General features: G+C 38.7%; 2 protein-coding genes across 2 annotated transcripts; one reads left to right on the top strand and one right to left on the bottom strand.

The window, feature by feature from the left end:
* Window positions 1-2465: 2465 nt before the first annotated feature.
* On the top strand, window positions 2466-4510 carry fgf21 (fibroblast growth factor 21). The gene is made up of 4 exons (XM_040135249.1): window positions 2466-2727; window positions 2863-2940; window positions 3100-3203; window positions 3291-4510. Exons 1-4 carry the CDS (start codon window positions 2580-2582, stop codon window positions 3579-3581), a joined length of 621 nt encoding a protein of 206 aa, XP_039991183.1. The 5' UTR covers window positions 2466-2579; the 3' UTR covers window positions 3582-4510.
* Window positions 4511-6451: 1941 nt separating this feature from the next.
* Window positions 6452-10246, bottom strand: LOC120794305 (potassium voltage-gated channel subfamily A member 7-like). The gene is made up of 2 exons (XM_040135248.1): window positions 9560-10246; window positions 6452-7357 (listed from the first exon to the last, which is right to left on the bottom strand). The coding sequence occupies exons 1-2, from the start codon at window positions 10244-10246 to the stop codon at window positions 6452-6454; spliced, it is 1593 nt and encodes a 530-aa protein (XP_039991182.1).
* Window positions 10247-10480: the final 234 nt, after the last annotated feature.

Here is a 10480-nt window from a genome sequence, read left to right as displayed (position 1 = left end):
TATAGAGGACAAAAACTCAGCGTCTTTGTTGGCAGTTTCAGCTCTTTATTATTATGGCAACGAAATTGGCAAAGCAATGTATACTACAGGATTTTGCTCAGTCAAGGGTGAATTGTTCACCACAGGACTGGAAACGAGCCAAAACAGGAAGAGGAAACCCCAATGCCTTTTAGGCATGGCAAAGGTTATAAATAGTACTGGTGTTTTTATCCTAAACAGGTGAAGAAGAATAGGTGAAGGATTTTTTTTTTAATTATTTATTCAGTTGTAATTTTGCAACCTGAATTAATTTTTAACATGGAATTTTTTAATATTTAAATTTATCTGTACATATTCTCATACGCATCCTCAATGTATGAAGTCATACTGCATATGAAATGGAGTATGTCAATCTTTCCTGAGTTCAGTGTAAGATGGCATTTTCTGCCAAGTGTTTTTGACGAGAGCACAATGGTGGTGGCAATGCTGGAACTTCCTGTGCAACTATGCTCATGGAGGCTGAAAAAATAATCAGGAGAGTGCCATCTTCTGGCTCAGTTACATCTTTAGAACTGTATCCCATTTTCATTCATCGCATGGAATTTATTTGCTTTTACAAGCTGAATAATAACGTTTTTGTTCAGTTTCACTTCTGCTACATCATGTCAGTCATAATTATATAATAAACACAACATAAACATGGAGGAATATTTTTAAATGTTTATGACTGCAATTCTGTTTATATTTCTGTTTGTATTTCACTTACAACATTGGGAAATATATCAATGATCCAAGGCCTTAATTAAAATATATATACTGGGGGGGACATCACCAACCCCAATATTCAATATACTCAAAATGTTCCCTCCAATATTTTGATATAAAAAATATTTAAAAAAAAAATTAGCTATGCTACGACAGGCAACCATGTACCTCCGTCCAAAGTAATCATAAGCAATGTAATGTAATCATAATCATAACTAAACTTAAAAGATTGCCATTATTGTTACAACTGGTTCTAGTATTTCAATGAATTGCAGTTTTGCCTGTGGTTTGTCCAAGCAGTGCTGCCATACCCAAGCAGAGGCCGTTGCATAAACACTGTGGGTAGATACAATCAATGTCAAACACTGTCCAGTTTCTTTATTTCATTATGAAACAGAGAAACTGGACAGACTGGACCTTGAAGGAGTATGCCAGTCCTTTATCGGTGTGAACGATAAGCACAAAAAGGCCTTTGGATCCTAGACTCCTGAAAGATTAAGAAGATATTTTAAGTTTTTTTTCTCATCATTTTTAAATTTCTCCCAACAGAATCATGAGTAATTTATTTGACCTAAAGAATGTTGCTCTCTATAGACTCTGTTATGATTGATGAGCGAGCAAGTGAGAAAGTTATTTGTATGAACTGCTCCCTTTTGTAGCATCACAATGAAATAAAACAAAGGGGCTGATGCACTTTGAAGAGAAAGTAAAGCTTCTTGTCGATTCACCATGATTCTTAAGTCCACACGCTGACGTACAGCTTCTCTGGTGACTGCACAGCTGCAGTCCTGTAAACATTTGTCTTCCGCTTATAAATCAGTTTCACCCACTGTTTCCATCATTCTCTCCCACAAACACACACACATACACACACACACACAAACACACACACACACATCAAAATAACATAAACAACATAAAACCCCAAAACAGCACGTCACTAACACTTCCAATTATTGTTAAAATATATTCAGCAAATGACGCAGAGAGATATGTTTGGGTTACATCTTCTTGCAGTTGTGAAATGTGTATATTTTTTTGAAGCGGAAATCTGGATGGAAAAGATTCCTGGCTTACTATAAGCTTACTGTTACTGTTTTTGTCCATACATGATAAAACATAATTACTGATATTTGTCAGTGTGAACAAATCACAAGTCAAAATGAGGTGTGTTACTGTACCAAGATATTTCAGATAAAAAGGTAATTAATAGTGCAATGTGAGAATTCAATTAAAGGAGGGATATTATTGACCTTTTTTGACAAGAAACCGGACCCAGGTGCTTGTGTATAGCTAAGCAAGGAAATCAGTTTTCATACATTGCACATACAATATACATACTATTATTCTGAGTTCCTTGAGCAATGTGAAATCACTCGCTATAAGAGGGTAAATAATGGAATCACTGGGAAACATAAAATCCATACTTATATATACCCATTTCTTATGCACTTGTTTCGGAAGAATTCAAGCCCACCTGAACTTGTGAGAGTCCATAAACCCGACCTCACAAGCAACGCTTACTGTATAGGACACGGAAGAAGCCCATACATAGTGCGAGAACAGAGGGGTTCCTCTCAGCATTAAACCACAGTTTACTTATGTAGAAATGTCTGACTCATACCTTATTCTCATGAAGTAGGACCTCCTTCTCCTAGCTCCTTTATAAGGGCACAAAACTCGCTCCTGTTCAGAATTTGATCAAAAAGAACTTGTTCGTACAGAGCCATATATTTTCTATTTATTATTTATTTTTTTTATATTCTTATCTAGCTATATATTTTTATTTATTCCTTATTTATCTTCTTTAAAGAGTTCCTTAATCTCTTTTCCAAATGTATTTATCTCCACACACATCTTTCTCTTACCTGTCTTCTTTTCTCTTAATCCTTCCACTTCCTTTCTCTCTGTCATTTTATCTCACTGACTCCAACCCACTGTTAACCCTTAATAATCAAGTCAGAGAAGGGCATCTCTACACAGGTATTTATAATATTTTTCAATTTAGTAATTTAGGAATAGATACAATGCAAATATGGGAGTATTGATGAGATAATGTTGCTCTTTAACACCTTGAATTCTTCATTAAGCTGATTTCTTTCTTTCCTCTTGATGCAGATAACCACAGGAGAGGCATGTATCTGCAAATGACCCTGGATGGGAGAGTTTCAGGAAGTGATGTTCAGACACCTTACAGTGAGTATTTTTAGTAACAGACAGCACATTCGGGGCCCAATTTAGCATAGTGTTCTTTCAAATACATCCACACAATATACTGGATAATTTGAGGCCCAGAAAATTGAGACCAGCAGGAGATTTATGAAGAAGAATGTATTTATGTTTCTGTTTTTCCAGGTGTGCTGGAGCTGAAGTCAGTTAAACCAGGCCATATAGTCATCAAAGGACAGTCATCATCCCTGTATCTCTGTGCGGACAGTGGAGGCCGTTTGACTGGGCAGGTACAGTAAGCAAAGAAAACTTTAATATCCTAAAATCTTTGTCCGTCTAGTCATTCACGGACAGTTTACATCTTTTGTCACTTTCAGAGGCAATACACAGAGGTTGACTGCACCTTCCGAGAGCTGCTGCTGGCAGATGGATACACCCGTCTCCTTTCCTCGCACCATGGATTCCCTGTGTCTCTGGCATCAAAACTTTCCCCGGAGCGACACACAGTCCCCTTCACTCGATTCCTACCACTTAGGAATACTCTGACAGGGGAGAGTGTGTCTGAACAACCAACAAACAGTCCGAGATATTTCAACGTGGACTCTGATGACCTTCTCGGAATGGGCCTGAATTCTATGGTCAGTCCTCAGTTCTCAATGGAAAAGTAAAGAAAATGAACTGCACTGATCTTTAACTATATATATATATACCCTCTAAAAACATATCTTTTTAATGACCAGGTACAAGCTGCAGGCTTGATTTTGTTATGAGATGAGCAGCTTGGTCTTTTTGGTTCTCAACAGCTTTCTACGAGGGCAATAGAATTGTAACTTATTTATTTATTGTTTGGGTGTGTTGTATTTGTAGTGATTATTTAAAGAAATTTGACTACAGGTTGTGAGATTTCATGGTTAGTAGTTTGAAAGCATGTTTGTGTGTGAGGAAGAAATGTTCCATATTGCAACATCGTTTCGATATGTTTTGGTATGTGAGGAAAATCTGGAAAGTCCAGTAAGCTCATGTTTGTATTATTCAAGAAGTGTTTATCAGACAGACTGGAGAGAGGTTTGGAATGAAAATAAACATTACATAAATTTCACTTTCGTTTTTCTACCTCTGTCATGCAACGACACAGCAGTTCAATGAAACAAACAAACCAGGAAGTATATATTTACAGAATGGTCATTCTGACCAATGATCACAGCTTTTGTGGTGGAGGAGTGAGGAAATGAGCTGATTATTGTGAGAGCAGGAGCGCTCTCTACTGGACAAATAAGTAATGTGGGAAAGCGGGCCATGCTCTCTAAACCAATTTGCTTATGGGCTCTGGTGATCATCTGAGTCTTGTGTCTTTGAGTTGGGCAAACCTACAAAAAAATTTCTTAGTTGTTATTCAGTATATATACAATTTAGTGTATATGTATTGATTGTATGTACTGGTATTTCCCTACTATGTATGTTGCATTCTGCAACTCTATAGTTCTGGACCACAGTCATAAATTGTCTTCATTTTTTAATTGTCTTTATTGCGAGTTATACAGCCACTGCACTTAGTAAGAGAGGCAGGGCTACAACTCAACAAATATTTTTTTTATTTTTTACTGAAACGAGGGTCGAAAAACGGATTGTAAAGCCCTTTGAATCAAATTTATGATTTTACATTTTGGGCAATATAAATAAAATTGACTTGACTTGAAGTTGATCTTTGAACTGGAGTTAACTTGGGTCCAAAATGTGTTTCAGTCAAGGCCTCCACATATTTCCTTAATTCTGTTCAAAATAAATACCCTCACTTTAAAATAAAACCCTCACTGGTCTTTTATTTATTTTCTCCATAGCACTGAAAAAGGAGGGTTAGAGGAGGAGGGCTGTAGATATTTCTGTCGTGAATATTGTTTTCATATGAATGTTTCTGATGTAAAATTAGCAGCAGATGTAATTGCTGTAGCTACTATTTGTATTTTTTTTGTGTGTTTGTTTTTTCCTGCATTATGACAACTTTCAATTTGGTTTAGCAGGAACAGGTTCGACATAAAAATTCAAACACTAATAACTGCATCCTTTTAGCCCTTTTTATAGACAAAAACAGGCAATTTGCTTGTAATATGGTTGAAAATGCTGCAGGCATTTTTTGTTTGTTTTTTCTCTCAGTGTTGCTTCACTGATTGATCACATTTTTATCCCACAGTTAAGTTTATTTCAATGTATCTTCCCTTTACTGACTGTTAAACCAACATCTATAACACAAACTAAAACACATTATTGATGCAGTTTACTCTAGCGATGCTATTGTTACATACCTTTCATGGGTCATTACTGTGATGTTGTGGAAAGACTTATGTGTTCCTTTGAAATTGAGAGCAATGTTATTGGAAGCTACTGCTTATAGCGGCTTAGTAGCTATGGAAAAGGTCGGTCATGGCCATAGAAAAAGTGAAACACAGATTCAGTCTGGCAGACCTCACTGATTACATGCTGTGCTTAGAGATGCAGTAGCCTTAGCAGCGAAGGATTAGGTATAATTGTGTTTCTCTAGTTTTTTATATTTCATATACTGAAACAACACAGCTATATCTGATTGGGAATTTTTTTCTTTTTCAGTGGCACCAGTTAAATCTTTTCTCTAAACAATTACTCCATACCACAAGCAACCATAAATAACACAACTAATTTTAAGAAAATTAATAAAATATAATCTTTATTAAAAACACTGAGCGCATAAATAAGCAGATAAATAGAGAACTCGTGCCATAGCAATCAAAACATGCCTCTTCAACACTAATACAGTAGGTAACACTGAGTCATTAAGTAATGCTACAGTGTTGTATTACACTATGATAAAGGTCATGTCAGTCGCTTCAGGTCACATAAGCCAAAACTACACAAGTGTGAACTTTGTACATAACATACAGAAGAATGTTGAGAATGTGGGGTTGGATTACAAGAGATATCAGTCTGTCTTCAATGACAGCTCTGCTGGTGTTTGGTTGAGTTTTGATGAGACATGACATCTATATCGCCAATAATCTATCTGCTTCCACTCCAAACATTAAGGCACAAAGTGACAGTACTAAGACATCATAGTTTGAAGGCACAGACATTCAGAAAGTTATTTTCATCTCAAACACAAGCCGATAGCATTAATAAATAAAACAACTCATACTATATTTATATTATGACCCTGAGAATGTAAAATTTACTAACTGTCTTTTTCTTGCTTTTGTGAAGCTCTATTATACAAAAGTTGCTTTTCAGTGACATTTAGTTGGCTGGTGTTGCAGTAAATAACTATAAATGAACAAGAAAAGGCAATAAAAGGTTATTAGTAGCTACATTAGTGTTAAAATTATGGTTGAAACAATTCAGCAGTTTCTGTTTGTCATTTTCTTTTTGCTAGTTTCTCTCTCCAGGACCTGTACTGCTGATCTGTGAACTCATCTTTATTCACTTGTGCTTCATTTTGCTTTTTTATTCACTATTTCCCTTACAGTCTCATCCTACTATGTCTTGACAAGTGTACAAAACACACTCACCCTCCCTAAACCTGAGTGACCAGTGGCTCCCTCAGATACATATTTCCCCTTCTGAACTCAGTGCTCTGCCCTGTACACAGTCCACCCAGCAGAGTCCCATTCAGAGGGTTACAGATGCCTTCAATGGCATAATAATCTCCCTCAGGATCCCTATCCCCTTCATCTATTTCCTCCCATTCTGGCTCCTCGTCCTCCCACAGTGTTGTCTTGACATGGGTGTATTCAGTTTGATCCTCACATTCAGTCTCCCGATGGTAGAAGTAGCTAAAATTGGATACTATGACAGGCACTGGCAGTGAGATGGTAAGCACGCCAGCAATGGCGCACATTGAGCCCACCAGCTTACCCCACACTGTTTCTGGGTACATGTCACCATAGCCCACTGTGGTCATGGTGACAACTGCCCACCAGAAGGCATGTGGTATACTGATAAAGGCTGTGTTGGTGTGGTCAGCCTCAGCAAAATAGATGGCACTGGAGAAGAGAATGACACCAATAAAGAGGAAAAAGATAAGCAGGCCCAGCTCACGCATGCTGGCCCTCAGTGTCTGACCAAGGATCTGGAGGCCCTTAGAGTGTCGAGACAACTTGAAGATCCTGAAAACCCTCACTAACCTGATGACTCTTATGATAGCCAAAGATGTTGCTGGACTGGCGTCATTATCCTTGGCCAGCTCTGTTCCCAGAGTGACAAAATAGGGCAGGATGGCACTGAAATCGATGATGTTCATGATATCCTTGAAGAAGTGCATCTTGCTGGGCGAGCAAGTGAAGCGCATGAGGAGCTCGAAGGAGAACCAGCATATACACATGGTCTCCACTATGAAGAAGGGGTCGTGGAATACACTGTATGGAGGAGGCATGTTCTCAGATATATTCTTTGCTTGGGAGTGGTACTTGTAAAAATATTCCTGAAGTGGAGAAGACAGGAAAAATATAAAACATATGTTAAATATAGCAGTATCACCATAACAAGAATGAAAATACACAACTAAAAAAAATTCAATTTTGCAAATTGTTCTTCAAATAATAAATGATAAAATCCCACTCAAAGGAAAAGCTCAACATTTACGGAAATATGCTTATTCGCTTATTTAAAGAAGATTTATACTGTACCTCTCTCAAGTCTGTATGGTCATTATGAACCTAAAACCGGCAGTTAGCTTAAAATCCACCTACAAGCACCTCTAAAGTTCTCTAATTAATACATGATATCTCATTTCTTCAATCTGTACAAAAACCAAACATGTAAAAATATATTGTGTGGCACATAACCCTTGATAAAAGGCTGAATTGACATGTACTGGCTAGAAAAGAAAATATTTTTTTTTAACTTTGGACAAAGCCAAGCTAGGTGTTTCCCTCTCCTACCAGTCTGCTGAGCTAGGCTAACACGCTAGTGGCTCCAATTATGTATTTACCATATAGACATGAGCAGTACCATCTCATCAAAGTCTCAGCAAGACATTGAATAAAAAGTAGTTAACAAACTACTGCTGAGCTTCTGCTTTCGTGGTGTCCTAAGGAACTACACTGAATTTTAGTAAGTTGCCCACTATCTCATTGGTTCTCACTTTTGGAAGCATCATAAAAGCGTCCGACAACTGCAGCTTTATGCTTCGATCATAATGTTACCAATCTCTTTTTCAGTCCACCTGTCATTCCATCTTCCGTGTCAGTTAGCATTACATTCAAGCATTAGATGGTAGCCATTTAAAACATCGAGCTAGAAGCATGAAAATAGATGATATGGATATGAAAGGATCAGTTCAGCATGCTGTAATGGGCGGTGTGTAACATGTAAAGCTGCAGGGCAGTATAAAGAAACCTAGCGTAATCCTTATGACTTTCAGTAGCAGGTCAGTGACAGTGTTTATTGCTAAAGGTGGACATCTATGTGTCAATCTGCTCCCAGGGCTCTCCTAAGACTAAATATAACCCTGTGAGATCTCTGAAGAGAAACATGAGAGAGAGTTTTGGTGTACCGCTCCTCATCCATCTCCACCTTCGTCGCTATCCCATCTCCCTGACCACTGCAGCCGTGTAACATTGCTAATGGAGTTCAGTGGGTCTACCGCTGACTTTGGACGGGAGCAAGTTACAGTACTTTCCTGGCAGCTCACTTGTCCGGCCTAGCACAGCAGTCCTGGACAAAAGTGTTAACATGACCCCACATATGCTACTCATCCTGTGATACCTTTTAGTCTCAGGTTCTGAGCCACTGAAAGGCCTTGGTTCACCTTTGTCTGTGTTTTTGTCACTAGTGTGACCTTTCATTAACACACCTGTCTCTTCACTACGTCTTTCTTTTCTCTCCCTTTATTTGTATATCAGGCCCCACCCGTTACTCCCTGTACCCTCCCTGTACCCTGTATCAAATTTAACAGCCGACTAAAATAATCACACCATAAGCTTCTCTCAGTCTGTCTCTCTCTTTCTGTCACTCTCTCTCTGGTCTGCTTCCAGACATATTGGCCAATAGTTCTAGCCATGTCAGTATTTTTCCTCTAACACACTGTAGTACTCACCACGTGTGTGTTTACTTAAACACCTGCTTCCAATGATATCATGTTTCCTTTTCACCCAAGCAGTCACACACATCCCATTAAAGACCTTATACCCTGGTGGTTTGATTCAGGCTAAATTAAAAACTTTGAGCAGTGTTACTGTCTCCTTTTTAACAAATAGTACTGAATTAATTGGTGTGATATTGAACATAAAACCATGATATAAAAATATGAAAAAGATTGAGAAGTAGACTTATTTTCTAGAGAGAGACCTACCAACAATATCTTCTCTAATGTCAAATTCTTTACCTTCAACCTACCCATCCCATACTCGGCACAAATTTTAGATTTGATTTAATCTAATCCACAGTTTCCTCTGTCTATAGCATTCCCAGTTCTTTTTATACTGCCACCCATTCTCTCACCCAAATAAATGCCTTCAAGGTGACTAAATAATTTGTTTAAATGAAGAATACTTACCATCGTCCCTCCTCATAGCACCATTCACCTGACTTTCCTGAGATTTGGAGACTTTAATACCCTTAAAAAGTCTATATATCATTATGCCTCTCGAACATACAGCAACACTTCATTCAAATCTCCTACCTCTCGTGTCTCTTTCTCATTCCTGAAGTCAGGCAGTGTCTCCAGGCAGAATATGAGGATGGACACCACAATGACCATAACACTGATAATGGCTATGATACGTGCGCCGGATGAGGACTCAGGGTGCTCAAACAGCATCCACAGTCTTTTCTGGATTGCATTGGACGGCAGAGGCCTTTCCTCCTCTTTGGGAAAACCTTCATCCTCCTTGAAGCGGTTCATGATTTCCTCTCCCAGCTCATAGAACATCAGCTCATCCATGAAGATGTCCAGGGGTATGTTCGCTGGCCTCCGAAGCCTCCCACCTGACTGGTAAAAATACAGAATGGCATCAAAGCAGGCCCGATTGCGGTCCAGGAACAGCTCATTGCGAAGCGGGTCAAAGTACCGTGACCTACGCGTGGGGTCACCAAGCATGGAGTCAGGGAACTGGGCTAAGGTGCGAAGCTGAGTTTCATAACGCATCCCTGAGACATTGATGGCGAGTCTTTCACTCAACGCCCATCCACTCCTCCATAGAGACCCAGAACGTCGACTTTCTTTCTTCTTCTCCTTTTCATTCCCTTTGATCTCCTTCTCTCCTTTTTCCTCACTGTTGAGCTGGTTCTTCAGCTGTTTATCTTTCTCTCCATCTTTCTTTTTCCTTCTGCCTCCTCTTTCATCCTCCTGTGGGTCACTGCTGTCCATCCTTTGAAGTACCCCAGACCAGGGAATGTGGCAAACCACTCTCCTGAGAATTTGGAGAACAACTGGACTTAAAAGCAAACCGGGTCTGAAACCTGAGTGATAGTTCCATCAGTGGATTTGGTTTTCAGTTGATAAGAATTACAGATGGCAATAGAAGCAAATGGCTTAAGGGAAGATACTGTAGCAGTGTCTGGTTGTTTACAATTTCCATGACAGATTTAATCACAGTTAAAT

Source organism: Xiphias gladius, chromosome 9 (genome assembly GCF_016859285.1).
Source record: "Xiphias gladius isolate SHS-SW01 ecotype Sanya breed wild chromosome 9, ASM1685928v1, whole genome shotgun sequence".
Taxonomy (NCBI): domain Eukaryota; kingdom Metazoa; phylum Chordata; class Actinopteri; order Istiophoriformes; family Xiphiidae; genus Xiphias; species Xiphias gladius.
Note: the sequence above shows the minus strand (reverse complement) of the source record. Positions and strands in the feature narration are given on the sequence as shown.

Coding starts and splice junctions, on each gene's coding strand:
- fgf21 (XM_040135249.1), top strand. CDS start 2,580: ATGTATTTATCTCCACACACATCTTTCTCTTACCTGTCTTCTTTTCTC. Junction 2,728..2,862: donor AGAAGGGCATCTCTACACAG/GTATTTATAATA, acceptor CTCTTGATGCAG/ATAACCACAGGAGAGGCATG. Junction 3,204..3,290: donor GAGGCCGTTTGACTGGGCAG/GTACAGTAAGCA, acceptor TGTCACTTTCAG/AGGCAATACACAGAGGTTGA.
- LOC120794305 (XM_040135248.1), bottom strand. CDS start 10,246: ATGGACAGCAGTGACCCACAGGAGGATGAAAGAGGAGGCAGAAGGAAA. Junction 7,358..9,559: donor ATGAGAAAGAGACACGAGAG/GTAGGAGATTTG, acceptor TCTCCACTTCAG/GAATATTTTTACAAGTACCA.